Source organism: Nipponia nippon, unplaced genomic scaffold (assembly GCF_047370975.1).
Source record: "Nipponia nippon isolate SJK-2023a ecotype South Korea unplaced genomic scaffold, ASM4737097v1 scaffold_38, whole genome shotgun sequence".
Lineage (NCBI taxonomy): Eukaryota > Metazoa > Chordata > Aves > Pelecaniformes > Threskiornithidae > Nipponia > Nipponia nippon.
In genome coordinates, this window is record NW_028262356.1 from 2,735,023 (window position 1) to 2,758,680 (window position 23,658).

Consider the following 23,658-nt stretch of genomic DNA (forward strand, 5'->3'; position numbering starts at 1 on the left):
GCTCCTGTTTGGGACTGGGGAGAGACTGGGATGAGCTGGTGAGAGGCTGGGTGGACTGGGATGGGCTTGGGGGGACTGGTGAGAGGCACGGGGAGGACTGGGATGACTGGGGAAGTCGCAGCAGACTGGAGCTGGCGTGCCCAACAGGTCTTTATTGGGGCGGGGGTCTCACAGGGGCGGGGGTCTCTGGTAGCCCAGCTGGAGCTGGGGCCAGGCAGCCCCGCCATGGGGCAGCCCCAGCCAGCGGCAGGGCAGGAGGCAGAGCAGGGCCAGCAGCGCCAGCAGCAGCGCCAGCAGTGCCCGCGGTGGCAGCAGCCTGCCAGGAGGGAGGGAGAGCGGCTGTCAGCTGCTTGATGCCAAGCGCACCCCGGGGCTGGCACCCCGGGCCCTGGCAGTGCTGCCTGCTGCAGGCAGGGGCTGCCTGCTCCTGACCCTACCTCTTGCTGGGGCCTGGGCACTGCCGCGGCTCAGCCAGCTCCTGGCCGTCCCCCGCCGGGGTTCTGGGCAGTGCTGTCCCAACGTCCTCCTCCTCCGCTTCCTCTGTCTCCTGGACAGAGCCACAGGCCAGGGGTCGGTGGCCAGGGTGCCCCTCCCCAGGGCCCCCCATGCCCCCACCCTTACCCAGCACGTTGCCTCGATCTCGGCGCCGAGCGGCTGCGCCAGGACATTGGCCTCGCCACGTGGGCACCACGGCCACCTGCATGAGGAAGAGGAGGTGTGAGGCAGTGTCCGGTGGGCCGCACTGGGTGGTGCAGTGGCGGCGGGGGGGGTCAGTCCCTGCGGTGGGTTATGGCAACAGGGAGAAGCAGTCACCGGCACCAGGTGCTTCCAAGGCAGGGCCTTGGCGTCCAAAGGTGCTGGGCCGCGCCCTGGCTGGGTGCGCAGACGGGGAGCCCCAGGGGTGCCATGTCCCGCCCGCCCCCACCAGCAGCCCTGGGGGAGCAGCCCGCCTCCCTCAGCAGGAGAAACCCACGCCCCACTGCACATGGCCACAGTGCTGGCTGCCACACGCCCTGCCTTGCAGCGGTGCAACGACGTGGCAGTGGAGCCACGCTGGCAGAGCAGGATCTGGCAGGCAGTTATGGGGCGGAGGCCGCGGTGCCCCAGCTCCAGGTGCTCCTGAGTGCCTCCTGCCGCGGCGTGCTACAGCATGCTGCCGGCAGCCTTGCGGTGAGGGCCCCCCAGATGCCTCCCTCTGCCAGGGCAATAGTGCTGTGGGCAGAGGTGCCCCCCCCCCCCCCCTTCTGCCAGTCCCCGTTTTCACCATTTGCCCCTTTTCCCCCCACTTCTTAAGGCTTTCAGAGCAGGGCTGCCAGCCAGTGGGATGCCACGCAATGCGCTCAGCACTTCCTGTCATGGAGGAGCCGGAGCTGGGCTCGCGTGCTGGGGTGTCCCACCCACACGTCCCTCCTGGCCCGGCAGAGGCAGCAACATACATGGCCCGGGCATCCTGCGTCTGGCCCAGCTGGTCGCGGAGCTGCGTCATCTCCACCCGCAGCTCCTGGAGGAGGTTTTCAGACATCACAGGGTGTTCAGGCACCCTCTGTGCCACTCTGCTCTTCCCCACAGCCCCCTGGGACGGGCTGTTTGGATAGTGCCTGCACCCCTGCACCCCAACCCCCAGAGAGGGTGGCCACCTCAGGGCTCTGCCTGTGGCCCAGGGGCTCTGGCTCCCCCAGGCTTGGGGCTCCCCGTGGCCAGGAGGGGTCGGGGGGGGCTGCAGCCCCTCTGGCCAGGGAGCGCGATGGGGCTGCATATGCCATACCTGCACTGCCCTGTTGTACTCCCCAAGCGCCACTGTCAGCTCCTCCACCCGCTGCCCTACCTGTGGAGCAGGGGTGGTGGTGAGGGGGCGCAGGGCCTGGGGGGCTGCAGCTGTGGGAGGGGGCTGCGAGGCAGCCTGAGGGCTGGCAGTGAGGGCTGACGCGGTGGTGGCCGGAGCTGTGTGCGTCCCTGGCCGGCACTCACCTGGCCAAGGGCCGTGTCCTGAGAGGAGAGGAGCGCTGTACAGCAGCAGAGCTGAGCCTGGGCAGAAGGAAGCAGCTCATTAACCAGGGCGCATACTGGCAGCTGTTCGGCAGCACAGTGGTGGAGAGGATGGGGCTGCCCAAGGACGGGCAGCACCTGACCCTCCGGAGTCCCCAAGGTGCTTGCTGCTTTAATTAGGGACAGACAACCGCCTCGTTAGTGCTTAATGAAGTGCTAGGCTGCGTGGTGGCTTCCACTTACCTCCAGGTCGGCTGTCTCAGCTGCCAGTGCCTGGATCCACTCCCTCAGCCCATGGCCCTCAGCAAGGAGCTGCTGGTTCTGCTCAGGGCAAAAGGGGCTGGCGTTCACGACGCCAGCACCACCATTGCAGCCCCCCCTTCCCTGTGACCCCCGGCGGCATCCTCACCTCCTCCTGGAGGCTGTCGACTTGCAAGCGTAGGCACTGCTGCTCCTTTTCCTGGGGAGGGAAGGCACGGGGCCCTGAGCTGCTTCCCCACCTGCAGGCTTGGTGCCTCGGTGGCAGTTGAGCGCTCACCAGGAGCAGGGAGGCTGGGCCTCTCACCAGCTGGCGTGCCTGCCGGCGGAGCTTGCTGTTCTCCTCTTCCAGCCCCTTCGCTATGCCCTTCAGGTCCTCCAGCTCCTCGGCAGCAGCTCTGGCCTGCTCTAGTGCCTGCTGGCTCCTACTGGGGACAGCCGGACACCGACACTTTGGTCCACTCCCGCAGCCCAGCAGCCCTGACCATCCCCGTCCCTGGGGTGAGCATCCACCAGCAAGGGAGCAGCCGCCTGCCCCAGCACCCACCGCCAGCCCCTGCACCCCTGGGCACTGCGGCGGCGTGGGGAAGCCCCCAGCCCTGCCCTGCGCTTGCGCCGCACCATCGCAGCTGAGCCTTCAGCTGCCCCATCTCCTCAGCCAGGCGGGCGTTGAGCTCCTCAGCCGACTCAGCGTCCTGCTGCAGCTTGGCATTCTGGGTGGCCAACTGCTCGGCGCGGCTGCGCAGGCCGGCGGCTTCAGTGCTGCGGGGGTGGGATGTGCCACCGGTTTGGGGACACTCTGAGGCTGGGACCCCAGTGCAGACCATGGCCAGGACCACCACTACATCCCTGGTGAGCCGGCACTTACAGGCTCACAATGTCCGTGTTGCCACCGTCGCCCTCGAGCTGCGCAGCTGCTGAGGCCGCGTGTCCTTCCCCCGCTGCAGGACAGGCACGAGAGGGGATTTTGGGGCTGCACCGCGCCCCCGCTGGCAGCCTTGGCTGAACAGGCAGCGGTGCTGCTGGGGGACGGCGGGCTCTTTCCCAATGCTGTCGGCGTCTGTCCATCTGTCTGCCCCTTTGCTGTCAGGAGGGACCTGGGACCAGCAGCACCAAACCAAATTCCCTAGCTTTCAAAGTTATCAGCTCCTGCTGATGCTGCGCCTGCGAGCCAGCATCCATGGGCCTCCGCAAACACCGTCACCGGCGCAGCCCATGCACCGACCCAGCCCCTCTCCTCAGCAGGAAAGGAGGAGGTGACAGCTGCTGGTCTCACTGCAGCCGGGGCAAGGCAGGCGCCAGCATCCCCACCATGGCTCCAGCAACCCCACTCCACCGGGCACTGATTCCCCCTCCCTCCCCTCAGCTCCTTCCTGCGCCGACACCCACCTGCCAGCACTAGGCCAAGGTTGCCTGCCACCGCATCCAGCTCCTCGGCAAGCCGTGAACCCCTGGGGAGATAGATAGGAACTGTCAGTTGCACCAGCTGGTACGCAAGGAACCGCGTTCTAGCCCTGGTCCCCTGCCACTGACCCCTCCTGCTGGCACGATGCGATCCACTCCCTCATAACAGCATGGAAGGTGGGCAAATCCAGCGCTGTGCCCACCGCCTCAGGGTCCAGCATGCGGCGCAGTGCCTGCAGCTGGCCCTCCTCGCCGCTCTGCCCTGTCACTGCCTGCAGGTACTCGACCACCTGCTGCGCCCGCACCATCCCTGTGGCACAGGATGGGGCGTTGGTCCATGGGGCCACCCCCTCCCTCGCCCACGGCTGGTGACCAGCTCCTTGCGCAACCCCCCGCAGGAGCAGCTGGGGTGGGACTGGGAAAGGGCTGCGCTATGGGGAGGGTGTGGGGCAAGGTGGGTTTGGCGTGGAGGTGGCTTTGGCTTTGGGTGCCCGAAGGCCTCCCCGTCCCTGGGTGGGGGCAGGCTGTCAGTGGGAGGGTTTTTCCGGCAGCCTCACGCGTGGTGGAGCGCCTCGAAGGCGCCTTGAAGCTGTATCCGGGGCTGTGGCCCATGCACCGGCGCTGGCCCCTCGCTACCTGTCTGCTCAGGGTCGCAGGCGGCGAAGGTGCAGTTGATGACGAACTCTTCTGAGCAGCGGCTGTCGTCCCGGCGTGTGTCCGGGTTGCCCTGGGCTGCTGGGGGGAACGGGAGGGGTTATGGAGGGGCCTCTCCTCTCGCCCCCCGGTCCTTTGCATCACCCACCAGCGGGAGCGGGTGGGCTACTGGCTGGTACCCACTTTGCGACGGCTCCTGCGGGGTCTCTGCCTCCGCTGCCGGCAGAGCAGCCTCCTTCAAGGGGATGGTGGCGCCTGGGGTGTGGGGCGAGGGGGCTGGGGGCCCCTCTGCAGCCATCGCACTGGAGATGGGGGGTGGGGGGGTGCTCGGGGGTCCCCTCCGCCCTGGGGGACGGCCACGGGTCCTGTGGGAAGGGGGCGTCGCTGTCCTGAGGGGAGAAGAGGCCGCGGGCGCTACCTGGGGCCCGTCCGGGCCGAGCGGGGCAGTGGGGGGGGGCGGCACCGCAGGGCCCCGGGACGGCGCTGGCCTGAGGGGGCGGGGGGCGGTGCGAGCCGTTCCCGCCCATGGAGAGGGGCGGGGAAAGGGGCGGTGCGAGGCACGAGCCGTTCCCGCCCATGGAGAGGGGCGGGGAAAGGGGCGGGGCGAGGCACGAGCCGTTCCCTCCCGGGGAGGGGCGGGGCGAGGCACGAGCTGTTCCCGCCCATGCAGAGGAGAAAGGGGCGGGGCGAGGCGCGAGCCGTTCCCGCCCATAGAGGGGGCGGGGTGAGTCGCGAGCTATTCCCGCCCATGGAGAGAGGGGGGGCAAGGGGCGGGGCGAGGCACGAGCCGTTCCCGCCCGGGGAGAGGGGCGGGGCGAGCGGTGCTCCATGCGAGCGGTGGAGTGGGACGGCAGCGGGTCCGGCCGTCCCCATCCCAGTCCCCGGTCCCGGTCCCGGTCCCCGTCCCCGTCCCGGTCCCCGGTCCCGGTCCCCGTGTTGCTGCTGCTTCCAGCTGGTTTTATTGACCGAGAGCCGAGGGAGAACAGAGACTCGGGAGCCCTGCCATGCACCCCCAGGCCCGGCCCCCCTCATTGCCCCCGCAGCATCTTCTCGTAGTCGGGGTCCAGGTTCCTGACCAGGAACATCGACAGCATCAGCAGGCAGAGCTGGGGGACAAGGTAAGACGCTGCCTGCCGGCTGCCCCGCAGCCCCCGGCTGCCCCCACACCACCCCATGGCCCCCCGGCTGCCCCGCAGCCCCCGGCTGCCCCCACACCACCCCATGGCCCCCTGAGCTGCGCCCCTGCCCCTGCCCGCCCCATGGCCCCGCAGCCCCGGGCCAGCCCCCAGCTCAGCCCCCCAGCCCCGGGGCAGAGCCCCTACCTCCAGCAGGCCGATGCCCAGGCAGACCCCCACGATGGTGACCAGGTTTTCGGCCAGCCAGCCCTGGACGCCCTCAGCGCAGCCCTGCCGGGAGGAGGGTGACAGCCGGGGGGACCGCCGGGAGCCCCCAGGCCATGAGCCCGCCTTGCTCTGCACTCCCCCAGAGCTCCAGGACCCCCCCCCCCCGATCCCCCCAGTGCCCTGTGCCGAGCCCCCCATGCTGCACCCGCTGTGCCTCACCCTGGGGAAGATGTCCTGGGAGGCAGCCGTGGGGCAGCGGCCGTGGGGCAGTGCCGAGGGGGGCCCGTGGGTGCTGTTGGGTGCTGGTGCCTTGAGGCAGGAGCAGGCGACGGCCTCGTCCCCATCCGCGGGGGAGCCGTCGGTGTGGTTCCAGTCCTGGGGTCCATTCCAGCCGCAGCAACCGAGCTGGGGGGGCAGGCGGTCAGTGGGGAGGCCGTGGGGCGGCTGTGGGGCAGCTGGGGGGCCCCCTGGGCCCTGTGAGGTCTCACCTGCTGCTGGACGGCGTCCCAGCTCTCGTGGGGGTCCCCGGGTGGCCCCTTGGCTGGGTACCCCTGGATCAGCTCCTGCACATAGTTGGCCACCTTGGTGGCCAGCTGCAAGGGGGGTGAGCGTAGCGCCCCATGGCTGCAGCGTCACCCCATGGCTGCAGCATCGCCCCATGGCTCTGCCCCATGGCGTCAGCATCCCATAGCCCTGCCCCATGGTGCCAGCATCCCCCCACGGCCCTGCCCCATGCTGCCGGCACCCCTGGCAGTGCCGCACTCACGGTGACACGTTGCGTGTAGACAATGACCCCCACCGTGATCTGGGCAGCAAAGAGCAGCAGCAGGATCCCGAAGTACTGGGGGGGGAAGGTGGGGGTCAGTCGGACCCCCCCAGCCCCACGGCACCAGGGGAGTGCAGAGGAGCCAGCGCGGTGCCCCCGCTCCCCCCTGCCGCCCCACAGGCACAGGATGTGGTGGGACCACGTGGCTCTGCAGCTGCCCCAGGAAGCTGTAGCAGAGCCCCTGCACCCCCAGCCAGGCCCCCAACCCCCTGGCCCCCAGCCCCCCACACTCACCAGCAGCAGCATGGCCTTGATCTCCTTGAGGGCACCCAGGCACCCCAGGAAGCCCAGCAGCATCGTCACGATGCCGACCCCCGAGAAGGCGTAGGACCAGACCCGCAGGCTGTACAGCGGCGACCCTGGGGGGCGCGGGGGTCAGGGCGCCCCACGGCTCGGGGGTGCCCCATGGGTCGGGGTGCCCCATGGGTCAGGGTGTCCCGCGGCTCAGGGGTCCCTTACCCAGCACGGCGGCGAAGCTCTGTCGGTCGAAGAGGACCCAGAGGCCGAAGGCGAGGAGGAGGCTGCCCAGGGCCTGGGGGGGCCGGGGAGGGCCCGGCCCAGGTCAGCGAGTGGGGGTGCCCCGGGGGTGCTCTGGGGCCTGCCTGGCCCCGTGGCTCCCACAGGCCCCAGGAGATTGTTGGCCCCCCACCAGCCCCCCACAGTGCATGGCTGGGCCCCCCCAGCCCCAAGTCCCCCCTGCACCCCCATGTCCCCCCCAGCACCCCCAAGTCCCCTCTGCACCACAAGTCCCCCAGCCCCATGTCCCCCCTGCACCCCCATGTCCCCCCTGCACCCCAAGTCCCCCCAGCACCCCCAAGTCCCCCCTGCACCCCAAGTCCCCCAGCCCCATGCTCCCCCATGTCCCCCCCTGCACTCACGTCCACCCTGCCCCCCCCCCCCCCCCAGCCACCCGTCCCCCCCCCCGCTGCCCCCCACCCCACTCACGAAGAAGAAGAGGTTGAAAAGAAAGAGGAAGCACTTGGCGAAGCCGAGGCAGCTTTTGGGGTTCATGTCTGCACCCGCGGGGGCATGGGGTCAGCGCCCCCCCGGGGCCCGATCCGGCCCCTTCGGGGGGCGAAGCGCCCCCGACCCCCCCAGCTCCCCCGGCCCCCCGGACACCTGCGGCGGCGGCTCCCGTGGGCGACCCCGTCCCCGGCTCCGCGTCGGGGCAGGAAGCGCTCGGGGCGGCGGAAGCTCCGCGGGGGCGCGTCCCGCGTGGGGCGGCACCGGGGCCGGGGTCGGGCCGCTCCGCGCCCCCGGGACGGGGCCCCCGGGACGGGACCCCCCATCGGCCGCCCCGGGAAGGTTTAGCGACCCCTCGGAACCCCCGCCCCCCCCCGCCCCCCCCCCGCCCCCCATCTCCCGGGGGTCCCCGGGAGGGGGTCGCCCCAGCAGAGATGAACGTGAGGATGGTGATGGTGAAGGACGGTGGTGGCGAGGGATGGTGATGGTGAAGATGATGCGCCGGGGAGCCCCTGCCCCAGGTTTTGGGGCTGCCCCCCCGGGGGGCGGCGGCGGGGGGGGTCCGGGGGCGACGCCTCTGGGCGGCCCGTCCCGTCCCGTCCCCGCCCGTCCCGGCTGATGCAACCGGCCGTGGCACGCCGGACCCCGGGTGAGTGGGGCTGGGGGGCTGCGGGGCTGGGGGGGCTGCAGGACTGGCTGCGGGGCTGGGGGGCTGCGGGGCTGGGGGGGCTGCAGGACTGGCTGGGGGGGCTGAGGGGCTGGGGGGGCTGCAGGGCTGGAGGATTGGCTGCAGCGCTGGGGGGGCTGAGGGGTCTGGAGGGGCCGCAGGGCTGGGGGGGCTGCGGGACTGGCCGCAGGGCTGGGGGGCTGCAGGGCTGCCTGGGGACGTGGGTCCTCCCGCAGCTGGGGGTGGTCCGGCAGGTCCGGGTTTCTGCTAACGTGGAGCCACAGCGGGTTTCGGGGCTCGCTCGGGGCTGGCACGGGGCTGGCACACTCGCACGCGCGCTGCCGGCGGCTCTCGTACACGTGGGTGCGTGTGCACGGCTGTGCTCCAGTGTGCCACACCGCGTGTGCGAGGTCCTGCAGGCCACGGTTGTGTGTGTGCCTGGCACCAGCGTGACGGCAACGTATGTGTGCACCGCAGCCCCCCACCATGGAGAAGGCCCAGACGGTGCTGGGGGGGGACACCGGGCTCCTCCAGGAGGAGCCACCCCCCCGCCCCACCTGGACCAGTAAAGCCCAGTACATACTGGCCCAGCTGGGCTTCTCCGTGGGGCTGGGCAACATCTGGCGCTTCCCCTACCTCTGCCACCAGAACGGGGGTGGTGAGTGCTGGGGGTGCTGGGAGGTGCTGGGGGGGCTGGGGGTCCCGCTCCCCCTCACCCCCCTGTCCCCCCTAGGTGCCTTCATCCTGCTCTATCTGCTGCTCCTCTTCCTCCTGGGCATCCCCCTGCTCTTCCTGGAGCTGGCAGCCGGCCAGTGCCTGCGCCAGGGCAGCGTCGGCGTCTGGAAGAGCATCAGTCCCCGCCTGGCCGGCATCGGGCTGGCCAGCTGCCTGGTATGGGACTGGGGGGTCTCTGGGGGCCAGGGCACCGCCCTTGGTGGTTGTGCCGTGGGGGGACTCATGGTGCTTCTGGGGGTTCCTGGGGTACCACCGTGGGGTGCTCGCTGTGGGGGGAGGTGGCAGCAAGGGGACACTTGCGTGGTGTGGGGGGGTCCCTGGGTACCACCAAGACTCCCCCGCAGCAGGGTCCCGGCTGACGTGCCCCCCACAGGTGTGCGTGTTCGTGGCGCTGTACTACAACGTGATCATTGCCTGGAGCCTCCTCTACCTCACCCGCTCATTCCAGCACCCCCTGCCCTGGCAGAGCTGCCCCAGCGCTGGCCCCAACCACACAGGTGAGGGTCCCCAGGGAGCTGGGGGGGGGGGTCCTCAGGGCACCCTGGCCCTGCTATGACCTGCTGTGTGCCCCCCCCACCAGAGCCCGAGTGCGCCCTGAGCTCTCCCACCACCTACTTCTGGTACCGGCAGACACTGGACGTCACCCCTGAGATGGGGGTCGGTGGGGGGCTGCAGCCGGCCCTGGTGGGGGGGCTCCTGGGGGCCTGGGCCCTGGTGGGGGCCTCCCTGCTCAAGGGCATCAAGTCCTCGGGAAAGGTGGGTGACGTTGCTGGGGGACTGCTGGAGCCGGGGGACGGCAGGGGGCTGCGCGGGGCCGGGGGGTGCTGGAGGTTGGGGAGGGTCCTGTGCTGGGGACTGGTGGCGCTGGGGGGCTGCCTAGCTCCAGTGGGTGGGGGGGGCAGGCAGTGCTGGGGGGCGTGTGGCACCGGAGGGGTGGAGGATTTGGGGCGCTGGTGGCCCTGTGGGTCAGGCAGAGCTGGGGAGTCCCGGTGGCCCCAGTGGCTCGGGGGTCCCGGTGGCCCTGTGGGTCACGGGGGTCCCCGCAGGTGCTGTACGTCAGCACCCTCTTCCCCTACCTCGTCCTCTTCTGCCTCCTGGTCCGGGGCCTGTTGCTCGAGGGGGCCCTCGAGGGCATCCGCATCATGTTCACCCCCAAGGTGAGGCCCTGCCCTGGGGACCCCCAGACACCCTGGGTCGGCCCCGTTTGCCCCAAGCCTGCCGCGGCCCTGTCTGTCCCCGCAGGTGTCGGCGTGGGGCACGGGCCAGGCCTGGCGGCAGGCAGCCACACAGGTCTTCTTCGCACTGGGGCTGGGCTTCGGCAGCGTCATTGCCTATGCCAGCTACGGTGCACGCCGCAGCAACTGCCACCGCGATGCTGTGCTGGTGGCCGGCCTCAACGCCCTCACCTCCCTCCTGGCGACCTTCGTTGTCTTTGCTGTCCTGGGTGCCCGTGCCACCCGCCGCACGCGGCACTGCCTCCACAGGTGGGGGGTGCGCCGCGGTTGCGGTCATTGCACGGAGGTGGGGTCCCGCGCCTGGGTGTCGCACCCAGCGCAGAACCCCCTGCATCCCTGCGGCAATGCCGGTGCCCCCCTCGTCTTATTCCCCCCAGGAACGTGGAGCTGGTGTCACAAGCGCTGGTGGCGGGGGGGCTGCCCGAGACCGCTCGGCCCCCCGGGAACCTCACGGCCCTGCTGGCCTCCCAGTACAGTGCCTGGCTGCAGGGGCTGCCCCTGGCCCTGCGGGACGCCCTGGGTGTCACCGACTGCCGCCTGGACGAGGAGATGAACAAGGTGATGCTGGTGACAAGCTGTCAACCTGTCCTACATCCCCCCCCCCAGCTGGTGGCACAGCTGGGACCAGGGGGTTCCCCCGAGCTGGGGAGGGGTCCACCGAGTTCGTCCCACCCCACACCCTGGGCGATGCCCCCCTGACCAATTGAGGGGTCCCCTCGTACCACCCCCTATCCTGAAAACAGGGTGAGGGTCCTGACCCCCACCATCCTCTCCTCAGGGGGTGGAGGGCCCGGGTCTGGCCTTCATCATCTTCACGGAGACACTGACGCTGCTGCCGGTGGCACCGCTCTGGTCATCCCTCTTCTTCCTCACACTGCTGGGACTGGGGCTGAGCACCATGTTGGGCATTATCCAGGCCGTCCTCACACCTCTGCTTGACGCCTTCCCTGCCCTGTGCCGCCGCCGTGCTCCACTCACTGGTATGGCTGGGGGGGGACAACGGACGGGAGGGGGGGCAGGGGTGGAGGGGAGCCCCCCCAAACCACTGCTCTGCCCCTCCAGTGCTGTGCTGTGCCGGGGGCTTCGTGCTGGGGCTGCCCTTCGCCCAGCGCTCCGGCAGCTACTTGGTGGCCGCCTTTGATGACTACGTGGCCACGCTGCCGCTGCTGGCTGTGGCTGCCTGTGAGGCCGTGGCCGTGGCCTGGGTCTACGGGGCCGAGAGGTGAGGGTAGGGGGGGAATCCCCTGACCGCAGCCACAATCCCCCCCCCAAACTGCCTCGTGGCCCCCCTGACCTGCCTGCCCCATCCCCCAGGTTCCTGGCTGCTGTGTGGGAGGTGACTGGCCACCGGCCATGGCGGCTCTATGGGCCCCTGTGGCGCTTTGGCAGCCCAGGGGCCATGGTGGCCCTGCTGGGGGCCAGCCTGGGCCAGCTGGCCCTGCGCCCCCCCACCTATCAGGCCTGGGACCGTGCCACGGTGAGACCCCCAGCCGCGCTCCCCACCTGCTGGCACCCCGACCTGTGGCCGGGACGCCCATCCCCAGAAACCTCCCCTGCCCCTTCGTGGGCCCGCAGCCCCCCCACCCCGAGACCTCCCCTGCCCCTTTGCGCCCCCCCCAAGGGAGCCTCCGCCACCCCTGACCGTCCTCCCTGCAGGCAACGTTGTGGCGGCGGCCGTACCCGCCCTGGGCCCTGGCCCTCACCCTGGGGCTGATGGCGGTGGCCGTGCTGCCCATCCCCCTCGTCGCCCTGCGTGGGGTGCTCAGGCCACCCCGGGACGCCCCGGGGCTGCGGGGCCGGGGGCAGCAGGAGGAGGAGGACGAGGAGGAGGACGAGGAGGAGGACGAGGAGGAGAGTGCGGCCGCCCCGGCGCCCCCCGGCGCCCCCCCGCCGGCCCACGGCCCCCCCCGGACCCTGCCTCGCCACGCGGACGAGCGGGAAGGCGCCCCATTGGAGGACGGCGAGGAGCTCCGCTTTCCGATTGGCCACGCTGCCTGAAGCAGGAGAGGCGCCCATTGGAGGCGCGCGGGAGGGGGGGGGCCGCGCTTCCCGCCCCGCGTTGCCATGGGGACGCTCGGCGGCCATGTTGAAGCGGGCAATAAAGGAGCCGGAGGAGACGGAGCGGAGCCGAGTCCTGGGGGCGGGGCCGAGTCCTGGGGGCGGGGCCCGGCGGGCTGCCCCTGCGGGAACGGCGGTCGCGGGGGCTGCGCTACGTCACTCTCCACGTGACCAGGGCGCGGTCGGCAGCCGCTCACTCCCCCCCCCCCCCCCCGGTGTCATGTGACGCCGGCGTGGTGATGGCGGCGGCGGCGGCGGCGGCCCAGCGGGGCGGCGGCGGCGGCGGCGGGGGCGGTGGCGGCGAGGCTGGGGGCGGCTCCGGCGGCCGCGAGCCCGACCCGCCCCCGGGGGACGGCGGTGAGTGGGGGGGGCCGGGCCGGCGGGACCCCTGGGGGCCGCCGTGGGGCCGGGGCCGGGGCCGGTTCCGGCTGGGGGGGGGTGGCGCGGCCTGTGCGGTCTCCGCTTCCTCCGGGTCAGCGCCCCCCTCTCCGTAGGGGCCTCGTCGGACCAGATCATGCGGACGGGGGCGATCCTGCTGCGGGGGTGAGTGGGGGGTCGGGGCCTGCGGGCGACCCGCCGGGAGAACGGGAGTGGGGGCGCCTGAGGGAGGCCCCCGGCTGGTGGGGGGCCTGGGGGGGCCCTCAGGCGGCCACCCAGAGCTCCGGGGGTCCCTCCTGCGCCCCCCAGGTTCATCCGGGACCGCGTGGAGCGCTGCGGGGACGCGCAGGCGGTGGCCCTGAGCCAGGCGGAGCTCGGGGGGCCGCAGCCCAGCAGCCCTGACACCAAGCGCCTGAGCGAGTGCCTGCGCCGCATCGGGGACGAGCTCGACAGCAACATGGAGCTGCAGAGGTGGGTGGGGGCACCGTGAGGGGATGGGGGTCCCCGGTGCCCCCCTCTGCGCTAACTGGCCCTGCCAACGCCCCCCAGAATGATCGAGCAGGTGGGGTGCCATGCCCCCAAGGAGCTCTTCTTCCGTGTGGCTGCGGAGATGTTTGCCGACGGCACCTTCAACTGGGGCCGTGTTGTTGCCCTCTTCTACTTCGCCTGCAAACTGGTGCTGAAGGTGGGCCCCGTGCCCCTCCCCTGTGTCGTCGTGTGTGTCCCCCCCGGCCCCCTCTGACCCCCTGTCTCTGCAGGCGCTCTGCACCAAGGTCCCCGAGCTGGTCCGGACCATTCTGGGCTGGACCATGGAGTACATGCGGGAGCACGTCCTGGCCTGGATCCAGGCCCAGGGAGGATGGGTGAGTCCCTGAACCCCCTGAGTCCTGGGGGGCGGTGGGGGTGGGCTGAGCCGTAGTTTGGACACCCCCATGCACAGCATGGGAATGCTGTGCTGCTTTTTTCTCCCAAAGACTCTTGACCTTGAAGGTTTTAACTGTGTCGTCCTGCTCGATTGAGGGGAAGGAAGGGCCCCCCCGTGACACCCTCTTTGCCCCTCACCCCGCCTCCTGGCTGCTCCCCCCGCCATAGCCCCTGTTCTGCTTTGCACCGATGTGTTTTCTGCCACGGGGAGGGGGCCCAGGTGTCTGGTTCTGCCCGAGGCGGGGGGACGGGGGGGACGACCCTGACATGTGGCTGATGCTCCTTCCTTTCCCCTGCGCCCCGCCCAGGAAGGGCTCCTCTCCTACTTCGGCACCCCGACCTGGCAGACTATCACCATCTTCGCTGCTGGCGTCCTCACGGCCTCGCTCACCATCTGGAAGATGTCATAGACTTGGGGGGGGGGGGGGGGGGCGTAGCCTACCCCCCAGGACTGGCCCCTGCCGGCAGGGATGGTGCTGACCCCCCCCTCCAGCCCCTTGGGTGCTGTGCCTTCCAGGAGCGGGGGGGGCTTTTTAACAAACAGGACTTTGTTAGGACTTGCCCCAAACTTTGGGGGGGCTGAGCTGGGGGAGCCCTCCCTCCCCCACGGCAGCTGTGGCCCCCCCCAGACTTTCCCCCAACAGTGGGTGAATGCACCTGGGGGCCATGGCTGGGACCCTGCTGGATTTGGGGGTGAGGGGGGCACACAGCTTCACCCCCCCTGCCCCTCGGTGCTAGGGTCCCTCCTGATGCCCAGGGATGGGTGGCTGCAGCCAACACAGCCCCAGCCTCGGAGCGGTTTGACCCCAGGACTTGTGGTGCTTTGGGTGGGGTCCTGCGATCCCAGCCCCGCCCCCCTGATATGGGGGATGGGGGGGTCTCTGAGCCCCAAAAATGGGGCTGTTGGGTGCGGCGGGGGGGGGTTGCAGCTGTGGCTGCAGATTGGCTATTTATTGGGGGCTCCCTGCCCTGAGAAAGGCCCCCCCGGGTGGAATACCTCCCTCCCCGAAGTGGAGGCCCCCTCCCTGGCGGTGGCTCTCAGGGTGGGGGGGCCATACCCCCCGTTTACAGCCCTCCTCCCCTGGTTTTGGAGGTCCCCACTTCACAATCGGTGTCCCCAGGGAGGTGCCCCAAGGTGGGGGCAGAGTGACCTCCCCCAGCCCCGCTCGGTGCTCTTTGGGGTGATGTCATGAATAATGTCGTCATGGGGGGAGCCCTCCCTCTGGCTGGGGGGGCCCTGCCTTCCCCCTGATTTTCTTTTGGTTGTTTTCCTCTTGCCTTTTTTTTTTTTTTTTTTTTTGTACCTTGTTTTGTATCTCGGGTATTTTGATGTCTGGAAATAAAGGGGAAACAGAGCCATGTGGTGCTTCCGGTCGGGGTGAGGGCCCCAGTGTCCCCCTGCCATACTCTGGCTGTTGCAACACCCCCCCCCCGGTCCCCCCGAAACCCCTTTGGGGAGCCCCAAAGGAGTGTGGCTGCACCACCCTGCTTCGCCCCGCCCATGGCAGCGGGGACCCAGGTGCCCGGGAGCCCTGTGGGTCCCAGGGGGGTGCGGGATGGAGGGGCAGGAGAGTGGGGGGCTCCTGGAGACCTCATGGGGGGCAGGTATGGGGGGGGGGCAGGAGGGGGGCAAGGGGGGGCGGGCAGGGCCACTTTCACTTTCATTTCACTTTAGCCATGTGGCTGCGGGGGGAGGGGCTGGACGCCGGGGTCCTTTCTGGGGGTCTGGGAGGGGTTGGGGGCATCTGTGGGGCTGGGTGAGGGTGGTGGCTGCTCCCTGTTCTCTGCTCTGTGTCCGTCCCCCCCACCCCAGGCGCCGAGAGCATCTCCTGCATCGTGCGGATTGGGGGTGCCCTGCTCCGGGGGTGAGTGAAGGGGTTCCCCTGCCCCAGGGGCTATGGAAGCCCCCCTCCTCACTAACCCCCCCGCCCCCTCCCCAGGTTTGTCCTCTGCCTGCTGGAGCAGGACCAGGGGTTGCCTCGGCGGGTGCCCCCTGAGGAGCTGGGGGGTGAGGCGGGGGAAGAAACTGCGGTGGCCTCGCTGCAGGCAGCCACCCTCCGTGTCTGGGGCCGCCTGAGTCAGGACCCCGAGATGGACAGGTGAGACCCCCCCGGGGTGCCCCACAGCTGCCCCCCACCCCCCACCCCCAGCCTCACCGCTACCCCCATGCCACCAGCCTGGTGGGGGCCCTGGCCGGCTGCCCCCCCCTGCCTGCTCTGGCTGAGATCTCCGAGCAGCTCTTCCAGGACGGCATCAACTGGGGCCGGGTCATCGTCTTCTTCTACTTCACCTACCGGGTGGTCTGGCAGGTGGGCCTGGATGCCTGGATCCCTGGGAGGGGCACCCAGACACCGGGGTCTCTGGGGAGAATAGGGTGGAGGGGGTCCCCCCAGGGACAGTGGCATGTTTGGGGTCGGGGGGGGCTTGGAAACCTGGGTATGGGGGAGATGGCACCCAGTCCCCCTTGGGTGGGTCCCTGGGTGCCTGGCTTCTCTGGACAGCGATGGGTGGTGGGAGTCCAACGCCTGGGTCCCCACAGGCGCTGTGGGGCGACCGCCCCCTCCGGACCATCCTCGATTGGGCCATATCCTTCCTGCAGCGGCGCCTCTCCGCCTGGATCCAGCGCCAGGGGGGCTGGGTGAGCGCAGGGGTGAGCCCCATGGCGAGGAGGGTGTGCGTCTGGGGCTGCCCCCCTGCCGCTGACCCTCCTCTCTCATTCCAGGGCTCCATCCTCAGCTACCGCCCTGCGCAGCTGGGCTGGGACCCCCGTGCTGTGGGGGGCCCTGAGAAGTAAAGGCTGAAGGGAGGAGCTGGTCCCTGTGCGCTGGGGGCTACCGGCTCCCCCAGTCCCCCTGCGCTCCCCCCGCTTCTGGAGCAGCAGAAACCCCAAGTCAGCACCACTGTGGGGCCAAGTTCCTCTTTTATGGCCCCCGGGGCTGAATCAGCTCCTTTGCTCCTTCCCCCCCCCCCCCCCCCCCCGCCCCCAACCCCCGTTCATTAAACTCTAATTAACGAGCGATTGCAGCCTTACTAACCAGGACAGGACCAGGACTGACCTCCCCCCTCCCGGGTCTGCTCCTCAGCCCTGGGACACCCCCCCCCCCCCGCCAGGCCAGGCTCCTTGTGCCCCCAGCCTGGGAGGGAGCTGGGGGTACCCGTGGGTCACTCCCCCGGGCAGGGACCCGCGGGTGGGACCCCCCTCCTGCCCAGTCATGCTGACTCAGACCGTGTGACAAACAGGGCCAAGGGCCAAGGCCGCTCCGCCCTGCGGGCGCCTGGGTCCTTCCGGGGGGGGGGGGGATGGGGGCCTTCCCCCGGGGGGGGGGGGGGGGCCTGGGTCCCTGGGGAGGGGGGGGGTGCCTGAGTCCCTGGGGGGGGGGGGGGGTGCCTGGGTCCCGGGGGGGGACAGGCGGCAGGGCCCCCGTGCCCGGGTCCTCAGCTGGGGAGGGCCGGGCCCGGGTGCCTGGGTCCCCTTTCCCCGCCCACCGGCAGCGGGATATAAACCTCCCGCGGGGCTTTGTGCAGGCAGAGCCGCGTTCTCGCTTCAACAGTGCTTGAACGGAACCGGCCCGCTCCCACCCCGCCGTCCGTCCATCTTGCCGCTGCATCCGTCTGTCTGGCCATCCATCTGCCGCTGCGTCTGCACGCCATGGACTCCCAGATCCGCCAGAACTACCACCGCGACTGCGAGGCCGCCGTCAACCGCATGGCCAACATGGAGCTCCACGCCTCCTATGTCTACCTCTCCATGGTAGGGTCCCGGCGGCCGAGGGACCCCCCCCCGGCCCTGGGACCCCCCTGGCCCCGGGGTTATCCTGCCCTGAGCTGGTCGGCACCCGTTTTGGTGGGGGCAGTGCCACCTGCGAGGGCAAGATAAGGAGAGGGTGGCAGGGAGGGCTCGGGGGGGTCTCATAGGTGGAGGTGAGGCTGGAGGGTCCCTGCGGGAGCTGGGGAGTCAGAAGGGTGGGTCGGGGGGCTCCCCAGAGGTGCTTGCCCTGACCTCCCCTGTCCTGCAGGCATTCTACTTTGAGCGGGACGACGTGGCGCTGCCCCGCCTGGGACGCTTCTTCCTGCACCAGTCGCACGAGGAGCGGGAGCACGCTGAGGGGCTGCTGCGCTTCCAGACGCGCCGTGGCGGCCGTGTGCTGCTGCACGACATCAAGGTGGGGTGCCTGGGCTGCGTTTGGGGGGGCTCAGGCTGCATCAGGGTGCCTGGGCTGTATTGGGGTGCCTGGGCTGCATGGGGGGCACACCTGCCTGGGGGTGCCTGGGCTGAATGGGGGACACATCTGCATTGGTGTGCCTGGGCTGCACGGGGGCTGTGACTGTCCACGGGGTGATTGTCCCTGTCCCCCTCCCCAGAAGCCAGAGCGTGACGCTTGGGGCTCGGCGCTGGAGGCGGTGGAGGCGGCGCTGCAGCTGGAGAAGTCGGTGAACCAGGCACTGCTGGACCTGCACCACCTGGCTGCCGAGAAGGGGGACCCCCACGTGAGTTGCCCTCCACCCCCCTGCAGGGTTTGCCTGTTGAGACACTGCTGGGGGGTCCCCGTTCCTCTTCCCACACTCATCCTTTGGGGTCTGCCCCTGCCCCTCCAGGGTCTCTGCCCCGGTCCCCTGCCCCTCCAGGGTCTCTGCCCCGGTCCCCTGCCCCTCCAGGGTCTGTGCTCCGGTCCCCTGCCCTTCCAGGGTCTGGACTTGCTGGCCTTACCCCTGTCCCTCCCTTGGGATCTCCAGCTGCCCCTGCAGGTCCCTGTCCTTCCTGAGGTCTCTCCCAGACCTCTGTCCCCTCCCTGCAGAGCTCCCCTGGCCCTGGCTGATTGATGTCCCTCTCTCTGCAGCTCTGCGACTTCCTCGAGTCCCACTACCTGGACGAGCAGGTGAAGGCCATCAAGGCACTGGGGGACCACATCACCAACCTGCGGCGCCTGGCTGGGGGTGCCGGGGGCCCGGGGGGGGCCCCGAGTGGCCTCGGAGAGTACCTCTTCGACCGCCTCAGCCTGGAGGAGCGCAGCTGAACCCTGCCACGGGCGGCCCCCTGGGACCCCCCTCCCAGGACTACCCCCCAGACCCTGTAACCCCTCTGCCCCATCCAAGGGGGCTCACCTGCTGGGGGTCTCCACCCCCAGCATGACTCCAATAAAGGGTCTGCCCTTGCCCTGCGCCCACCCAGTGCTCCGAGAGCTGGCTCAGGGGTCGTGCCCGTCTTGGGGGGATGGGGTGCCTGCTGTCCCCCAGCTGCAGGGGCGACCCCAGGGTGACACGGGGGGGCGGGGGGGGGCGGGGCAGGCAGATGGATGCAAAGACGTGACTCAGCACCAGGGTGGGGGGGAAGCTACCCCCGTGCAACCGGCACCCCTGGGAAAACACCACAGCGGGGGGGGACGGGACACAGCCCCCAAAGCCCCCTCGTCCTGGGAAGTGGGGTGGGGACACACTGCCCTGGGTGCTGGGGAAGGCCGTGCGGAGGCTGGCAGGGGCTCGGAGTGATGGCGGCGGTTGCCCAGGGCCCTGCTGGGGGGCGTGGGGTGTGCTCGGGCTTCTGGGGGAGGCGATGCTGTCCCCACAGGGTCAGAGCCGGGGAGGCTGCATCCCGCGGCATGCCGGCAGCTGCAGTCTCTGGGTGCTGGGCTGCTGGCCCACCACGCTGGCCAGCATGCATGCTGAGAGGAGTATCTCTCTGCCAGGGCCACAGGGCAGACATGTTGATTTGCCGTGCACGCTGGGATTGTGGTTCTAGGCCAGGGGCTCCAGTCAGCCGTGCCGTGCTCCGTGGCAGGCCGGGAGCTGCAGTTTGGGCGAGGGTGCCTCGGTGTGTCCCTTCCTCAGCCTCCCAGGACAGTGGGAGTGTCCCCAGTTGGTCTCTTCCGGTGTCTCTGATCACATCCCAGAACTTCCTCTTCCCTCTTTGGACCCCACTTGTTCCTTCATGACCCCTCCTGAGGCCTTCCTCATGCCCCACAGGCTTCTCCTAACTCTGTAGCCCCCTTTAGACCTCTCTTGTTCCCTTGGAACCCCTCCTGAGGCCTTCCTCATGCCCTAGAGGACTCCTTTAGTTCCCTGCGCCATCTAGCATTTCCTCTATTCAGTCCCTGTCCCCCTGAGGACATCTCTGCTCAGATCCCCTCCTGAGTTCCTCTTCATGTCCCCCAACCTTCTTTGGTCTCTCTGGCCTCCTCAGGTCCCATCTACTCCCTTGTTGAGGCCCCCTGAGGCCTTAGAGGTTCTCCTCAGCATGCTTTTATCTCTGGACTGAACTTTGGATACCTCTTGTTCTATCAGAACCTCTTCTCAGGCCACCTCTGTTCCTCAGAGCAGTCTTTTTGTCTTCTCTTCTGTCTCGGATGCCTCCAGTCGGTCCCATCCCCCCTGAGGACATTGGTACTCTGCTCAAATATAAGTCCAAAATTGGGAATCCATATCCGGCAGAACCCGTCCGTTCCCAGGAACCCCCTTAGTTGTTTTTTTTATTTTTGGTACAGCTATTCAGCATATAGCCTCCTTCCTTCCCTCCCCCAATGCTCGTTGTCCTTTTGATATAGTACAACCAAGATACCGGACTTCCTCCCTCGCAGTTTGGGTCTTCTGTTTTGAGACCCACTATCTAGCCAGTCCCAGGAAGTTTAGCAGGCTTACTGTGGCTTCTGTACAAGCCTGTTCAGTATCAGCTCCAATTAAGCTATTGTCCACGTACTGTAAAAAAGTAACACCATTACCATTAGTTTGCTACTGTTCTAATTCTTTGGCTAATACTTCACCAAACAATGTGAATTAAATTAAAATCCCTGGGGAAGAACAGTCCAACACAGTTGTCCTTTCCTTCCAGTAGTCAGATTTTCCCATTTGAAAGCGAAGAGTGCCTGACTTTGTTCGTCAACTGGAATACAGAAAAAGGCATCCTTTAAGTCTAACACCATAAAACAGGCATTGCTTTTGAGTACAGATATTAGACACTGTAGGATGTATGTCCTTAGTTATCTGATTTATAGCCCTCAAATCCTGCACTGATCAGTATTCCTGAGAGCGAGGCTTTCTCACTGGTAAGATCGGTGTATTATATTCAGATTGACATGCTCTGAGCAGTCCATATTGTATAAAGGTATTTATCAGGGGTTCAAGGCCCTTGCGAGCTTCCAACCTAGTAAATATTGATGTACTCTTACTGGTTTTGCCCCCTTTTTTAGTTCTATTTTAATCAGACTTATGTGTGGTGGTTTTTTTTTTTTTTTTTTTTTTGCTTTACCTGGTTTCTTAGAAGCCCATGCCAGGGGAATTACCTCATTTAGTACAGTGTTCAGAATATTCTCTTTGGATTCTTCTGATGTCTCATCTGTCAGCAAGCAGATCTGGGCTTTCCAGGCTTTCAGGTGGGATATGGAGTTGTACAGCATTCTCAGAAAAAGTTACTTGTGCATTTAGTTTGCATAGCAAATCTCATCCCAATGGAGGTAGGGGGCATTCTGGCATATATAGAAACTCATTAATTAATTTGGTGGCCCCAGTTGTGCATTCCATCGGTTGCAAAAATGGCCTTAATGTTCTTTTTCCCGTTGCCCCAACAATAGGTATAGTTACTTAGAGGTCCTTTAGAACTGGTGACTACTGAATGAGTGGCCCCCCTGTCAATTAAAAAAATCTACAATCTTGTTCCCCAGCTTAATTGGAACCAGGGGATCAGCTGGGGAGACCTTAATGTTTTCCCCCCATCCCCTTCATTCATTGTCCAAATCCTCTAACAAAACAAGGTTGGCATTTCTTACACGATCTTGCTCCTCTGGCCCCTTTCAGTTCAGGCATTCATCCTTCCAGTGCCCCTCCTGTTTATGGGCTGCATATTGGTTTGGCCGCAACAGGGTTCAGTTTTGTGAACAACTTCCCTGCATCATTCCACCCCGTCCCCCTCTTACTCTACCTCCACCCCTACCCTTCCCTCTAATCTTATTCTCGTTTGTTGCTGCTGCCAGCAAAGATGCTTGTGACTTGATTCTATTCTTTTCTCTTTTCTTTCTCTCATCCCAATTGTTATATACTTCATATGCTATTTCTATCAATTGTGATATCGACATACCCCCGGCCCCATCAACTTCCTGCAACTTTCTCCTTATATCCTGTGCTGACTGCCCAATAAACAACACATTGAACATCCTCCGATTTGCTTCATCGTCCAGATTCAAATCTGTCCATTTTCTAGATACTTCACATAACCTTTTGTAAAAGGCTGATGGATTTTCTTCTGCGCCCTGCCTTACTTTGTAAAGTTTAGACACATTCTTCGGTTTAGGCTCTCCATGTTAAACCCTGTATAGTATCAATTGCTGATACTACCTCAGTTGAGCTCTCCCCCCCCATTGGGATCCCATTCTGGTTCCCTTTTTGGTAGGCACATAATTCTCAGAGTCATCTTGTCTAATATTCCTCCTGCTCCCTTCTCTGGCTTTTTCAATAACCATTCTTTTTTCCCTCTGCTGTAAAAAGCGTATTTAATAGAGCTTGTGTATCTCCCCAGTTAGGACTATGTGTTATCATTATAGTTTCTAATAGTTGATGCATTCCCTCAGGGTTTCCCCTATAAGGTCCAACAGATCGTTTCCAATTTATCAGGTCAGAGGTAGTGAATGGAACATGTACAAAAACCGGCAGTCCTGAAATCCTCATTGCCCAATTGTGAATTAGAGTCATTTGGGGACTATTTTTATATCAAGGTGGGGCTATTGGAAGTAACAATTGTACATCTTCCTGCTCTTCTTCCCTGGCAATCTTTCTGTCGTGACAGCCCATGCAACAACCACTCTCCTGTCTCTCAGAAGCTGTATACATCACCAGGTCAGTTGTTAGCTTACATCTTTTCTGAATATCAGGCTTTCTATACAAAGTCATAAAGGCATCAACATAAGGTACTTCATTCCATTTTTCCCATCCAATGGCAAAGCAACATCAATTGCAATCTAGTATTACAGTTTACTGATCCATTTTCTGGCCAGGTCTGATCATCATCTGGTTTATAATTCGGCCACCATTGGTTACAGTATTTTTTCATTTTGTCTTTTGTCATAGGGTCCCCTCCAAATTTGTTCCAATTTTTCAAAATATAACCCAAAGGGCTGCAGGGAGGAATCGGGGATTGGTCTGATCCCATTTTAACCAAATGCTCAAATAATTACCTCTTTGCCAACTCTGACCCCCCTGGTCAGTACTTCCCTTATGTGCACTCGGCTCTGACCCCACTGGTCAATTAAGGCAACCCTTGCTGAGCATCTACATGCGATTTTAATCTTCCGCAGAAACAACTGACCTTACAATAAAATTTTACACTTACCAATCCAAGAATTCGCCCCCCTCTCGCCCTGATGCAAATATCTCTGTTTGGGCATTGCACCTTTGAGTTGCTTGTCGCCTCGCCTTCGGAGCAAATCCAGAGGAGTCCCCGATCGATAGGTCGGTGCGCGCTGAGCTCTCTCCGGTCCGGTCCGCTGCCGGGGACGGCGAGACGATCCAGGCAAGGCCTTATGGCAGTCCCATCTGGGTTGCCAAAATGTTCTGTGATCCCGTCCCGTTCCTTCTCCCAGGGCGGTGTCTTATTAACTATCTACAGAGGTTGAGTAACATCTTTTGTTTTGTTTCTCGCATGTCTCCAATGCCACTACCAGAACAGATGAATAAGATGAAGAAAATAGCTAAAGACACAAGAGAAATCACTACGGCACAAGGGACTGATTGGTTGGGGAAAGTTTTTAACATATTTGGGTTTTCCTTGTTGGAGTGGCTGACTAGCCTCCTTCAATCTTTGATAACGATCGTAATTGTTATTGTTGTAATTTGTATTATTATAAGCCGCATTAAGAGCGCCATAATGAAATCTGCGTCCGCCGTGAAGGACGCCGCCTTAAAACCCGAAATCCCACTTGTCGCTAAGGGAGCGGCAGCCGCCCGAGCGTTCGCACCCCACGCGGGGAGTCGCACCCGCGCCGCCGCAGGCGTTACCTGCTGGGAGCGGGGTCCCTTCGCAGCGGCAGCTCCACCGAGCCGACGGGCGCCCCTCTCCGACTCCCTGCTCGCACACGCTCACCCTCAGGCGCTTTCTCTCCCCTCAGGCTCGACCCCAGGTCTCCCCGACGCGGTCTCCGACACGATGTACGCCAGGCAAATTTATTGAGCGGTGCAGCGGTGCAGAGCAGCTCGAGCTGGGTGCCTCCGGAGAGGGACCCCGAACAAAGCAAGCCCTGGGCAATT

The 23,658-nt window shown here is 66.0% G+C and overlaps 5 protein-coding genes and 1 long non-coding RNA gene across 15 annotated transcripts; 4 read left to right on the forward strand and 2 right to left on the reverse strand.

Annotated features, from left to right (window-relative positions):
* Nucleotides 1-132: 132 nt before the first annotated feature.
* LOC148053765 (uncharacterized) lies at nucleotides 133-7,684 on the reverse strand. Of its 3 annotated transcripts, XM_087773135.1 has the most exons (23): nucleotides 7,591-7,684; nucleotides 7,417-7,484; nucleotides 6,931-7,003; nucleotides 6,706-6,830; nucleotides 6,412-6,486; nucleotides 6,134-6,238; nucleotides 5,865-6,050; nucleotides 5,625-5,708; nucleotides 4,451-4,667; nucleotides 4,285-4,380; nucleotides 3,778-3,958; nucleotides 3,634-3,695; nucleotides 3,113-3,185; nucleotides 2,866-3,006; nucleotides 2,552-2,669; nucleotides 2,396-2,446; nucleotides 2,230-2,307; nucleotides 1,969-2,025; nucleotides 1,766-1,825; nucleotides 1,437-1,501; nucleotides 622-697; nucleotides 438-547; nucleotides 133-316 (listed from the first exon to the last, which is right to left on the reverse strand). In XM_087773135.1, the coding sequence occupies exons 2-23, from the start codon at nucleotides 7,480-7,482 to the stop codon at nucleotides 169-171; spliced, it is 2,247 nt and encodes a 748-aa protein (XP_087629261.1). In that variant the 5' UTR covers nucleotides 7,483-7,484; nucleotides 7,591-7,684; the 3' UTR covers nucleotides 133-168. The 3 variants fall into 3 exon arrangements, with proteins under 3 accessions (XP_087629261.1, XP_087629263.1, XP_087629262.1); XM_087773137.1 differs by lacking the exons at nucleotides 6,706-6,830; nucleotides 6,931-7,003; nucleotides 7,417-7,484; nucleotides 7,591-7,684 and having other exon boundaries at nucleotides 1,437-1,606; nucleotides 2,552-2,672; nucleotides 4,486-4,667; nucleotides 6,412-6,448; XM_087773136.1 differs by lacking the exons at nucleotides 6,706-6,830; nucleotides 6,931-7,003; nucleotides 7,417-7,484; nucleotides 7,591-7,684 and having other exon boundaries at nucleotides 1,437-1,606; nucleotides 2,552-2,672; nucleotides 4,285-4,383; nucleotides 4,486-4,667; nucleotides 6,412-6,448.
* A 231-nt stretch (nucleotides 7,685-7,915) lies between these two features.
* SLC6A16 (solute carrier family 6 member 16) lies at nucleotides 7,916-12,192 on the forward strand. 5 transcript variants are annotated; one of them, XM_087773139.1, is made up of 12 exons: nucleotides 7,945-8,083; nucleotides 8,579-8,759; nucleotides 8,835-8,992; nucleotides 9,210-9,333; nucleotides 9,417-9,592; nucleotides 9,883-9,993; nucleotides 10,079-10,320; nucleotides 10,449-10,629; nucleotides 10,850-11,051; nucleotides 11,134-11,293; nucleotides 11,386-11,548; nucleotides 11,728-12,192. In XM_087773139.1, exons 2-12 carry the CDS (start codon nucleotides 8,588-8,590, stop codon nucleotides 12,067-12,069), a joined length of 2,031 nt encoding a protein of 676 aa, XP_087629265.1. In that variant the 5' UTR covers nucleotides 7,945-8,083; nucleotides 8,579-8,587; the 3' UTR covers nucleotides 12,070-12,192. The 5 variants fall into 5 exon arrangements, with proteins under 5 accessions (XP_087629267.1, XP_087629265.1, XP_087629268.1 ...); XM_087773141.1 differs by lacking the exon at nucleotides 8,579-8,759 and having other exon boundaries at nucleotides 7,916-8,083; XM_087773138.1 differs by lacking the exon at nucleotides 7,945-8,083 and having other exon boundaries at nucleotides 8,235-8,759.
* A 145-nt stretch (nucleotides 12,193-12,337) lies between these two features.
* Nucleotides 12,338-13,877, forward strand: LOC148053766 (apoptosis regulator BAX-like). The gene is made up of 6 exons (XM_087773148.1): nucleotides 12,338-12,486; nucleotides 12,624-12,672; nucleotides 12,817-12,978; nucleotides 13,057-13,192; nucleotides 13,266-13,370; nucleotides 13,740-13,877. Exons 1-6 carry the CDS (start codon nucleotides 12,369-12,371, stop codon nucleotides 13,839-13,841), a joined length of 672 nt encoding a protein of 223 aa, XP_087629274.1. The 5' UTR covers nucleotides 12,338-12,368; the 3' UTR covers nucleotides 13,842-13,877.
* Nucleotides 13,878-14,752: 875 nt separating this feature from the next.
* On the forward strand, nucleotides 14,753-16,307 carry LOC148053767 (apoptosis regulator BAX-like). Of its 4 annotated transcripts, none has more exons than XM_087773144.1 (6): nucleotides 14,753-14,965; nucleotides 15,245-15,296; nucleotides 15,372-15,530; nucleotides 15,608-15,740; nucleotides 15,971-16,069; nucleotides 16,154-16,292. In XM_087773144.1, the coding sequence occupies exons 1-6, from the start codon at nucleotides 14,761-14,763 to the stop codon at nucleotides 16,223-16,225; spliced, it is 720 nt and encodes a 239-aa protein (XP_087629270.1). In that variant the 5' UTR covers nucleotides 14,753-14,760; the 3' UTR covers nucleotides 16,226-16,292. The 4 variants fall into 4 exon arrangements, with proteins under 4 accessions (XP_087629270.1, XP_087629272.1, XP_087629271.1 ...); XM_087773147.1 differs by having other exon boundaries at nucleotides 14,950-15,036; XM_087773146.1 differs by lacking the exon at nucleotides 15,971-16,069 and having other exon boundaries at nucleotides 15,669-15,740; nucleotides 16,154-16,307.
* Nucleotides 16,308-16,956: 649 nt separating this feature from the next.
* LOC104011616 (ferritin, higher subunit) lies at nucleotides 16,957-18,596 on the forward strand. Its single transcript, XM_009463884.2, has 4 exons — nucleotides 16,957-17,182; nucleotides 17,448-17,594; nucleotides 17,794-17,919; nucleotides 18,270-18,596. Exons 1-4 carry the CDS (start codon nucleotides 17,081-17,083, stop codon nucleotides 18,444-18,446), a joined length of 552 nt encoding a protein of 183 aa, XP_009462159.2. The 5' UTR covers nucleotides 16,957-17,080; the 3' UTR covers nucleotides 18,447-18,596.
* A 120-nt stretch (nucleotides 18,597-18,716) lies between these two features.
* Nucleotides 18,717-23,548, reverse strand: LOC148053768 (uncharacterized). The gene is made up of 3 exons (XR_015707933.1): nucleotides 23,410-23,548; nucleotides 22,745-23,068; nucleotides 18,717-20,305 (listed from the first exon to the last, which is right to left on the reverse strand). It is a non-coding gene; the product is annotated as an uncharacterized LOC148053768 (long non-coding RNA).
* Between the last annotated feature and the right edge of the window lie 110 nt (nucleotides 23,549-23,658).

What these genes read in the sequence shown, in the direction of transcription:
- LOC148053766 (XM_087773148.1), top strand. Translation starts at nt 12,369, where the DNA reads ATGGCGGCGGCGGCGGCGGCGGCCCAGCGGGGCGGCGGCGGCGGCGGC. An exon ending in GGGGCGATCCTGCTGCGGGG is followed by an intron (nt 12,673 to 12,816) that starts GTGAGTGGGGGG and finishes TGCGCCCCCCAG; the next exon opens with GTTCATCCGGGACCGCGTGG. An exon ending in AGCAACATGGAGCTGCAGAG is followed by an intron (nt 12,979 to 13,056) that starts GTGGGTGGGGGC and finishes AACGCCCCCCAG; the next exon opens with AATGATCGAGCAGGTGGGGT.
- LOC148053765 (XM_087773135.1), bottom strand. Translation starts at nt 7,482, where the DNA reads ATGAACCCCAAAAGCTGCCTCGGCTTCGCCAAGTGCTTCCTCTTTCTT. An exon ending in CTGAAGGCTCAGCTGCGATG is followed by an intron (nt 2,670 to 2,865) that starts GTGCGGCGCAAG and finishes TGTCCCCAGTAG; the next exon opens with GAGCCAGCAGGCACTAGAGC. An exon ending in AGGACACGGCCCTTGGCCAG is followed by an intron (nt 1,826 to 1,968) that starts GTGAGTGCCGGC and finishes CCTGCTCCACAG; the next exon opens with GTAGGGCAGCGGGTGGAGGA.
- LOC148053767 (XM_087773144.1), top strand. Translation starts at nt 14,761, where the DNA reads ATGTCTGGAAATAAAGGGGAAACAGAGCCATGTGGTGCTTCCGGTCGG. An exon ending in CCCAGGTGCCCGGGAGCCCT is followed by an intron (nt 14,966 to 15,244) that starts GTGGGTCCCAGG and finishes CCCCCACCCCAG; the next exon opens with GCGCCGAGAGCATCTCCTGC. An exon ending in CCTACCGGGTGGTCTGGCAG is followed by an intron (nt 15,741 to 15,970) that starts GTGGGCCTGGAT and finishes GGGTCCCCACAG; the next exon opens with GCGCTGTGGGGCGACCGCCC.
- SLC6A16 (XM_087773138.1), top strand. Translation starts at nt 8,564, where the DNA reads ATGTGTGCACCGCAGCCCCCCACCATGGAGAAGGCCCAGACGGTGCTG. An exon ending in TCGGGCTGGCCAGCTGCCTG is followed by an intron (nt 8,993 to 9,209) that starts GTATGGGACTGG and finishes TGCCCCCCACAG; the next exon opens with GTGTGCGTGTTCGTGGCGCT. An exon ending in TGGGTCTACGGGGCCGAGAG is followed by an intron (nt 11,294 to 11,385) that starts GTGAGGGTAGGG and finishes CCCATCCCCCAG; the next exon opens with GTTCCTGGCTGCTGTGTGGG.
- LOC104011616 (XM_009463884.2), top strand. Translation starts at nt 17,081, where the DNA reads ATGGACTCCCAGATCCGCCAGAACTACCACCGCGACTGCGAGGCCGCC. An exon ending in TGCTGCTGCACGACATCAAG is followed by an intron (nt 17,595 to 17,793) that starts GTGGGGTGCCTG and finishes CCCCCTCCCCAG; the next exon opens with AAGCCAGAGCGTGACGCTTG. An exon ending in CCGAGAAGGGGGACCCCCAC is followed by an intron (nt 17,920 to 18,269) that starts GTGAGTTGCCCT and finishes CTCTCTCTGCAG; the next exon opens with CTCTGCGACTTCCTCGAGTC.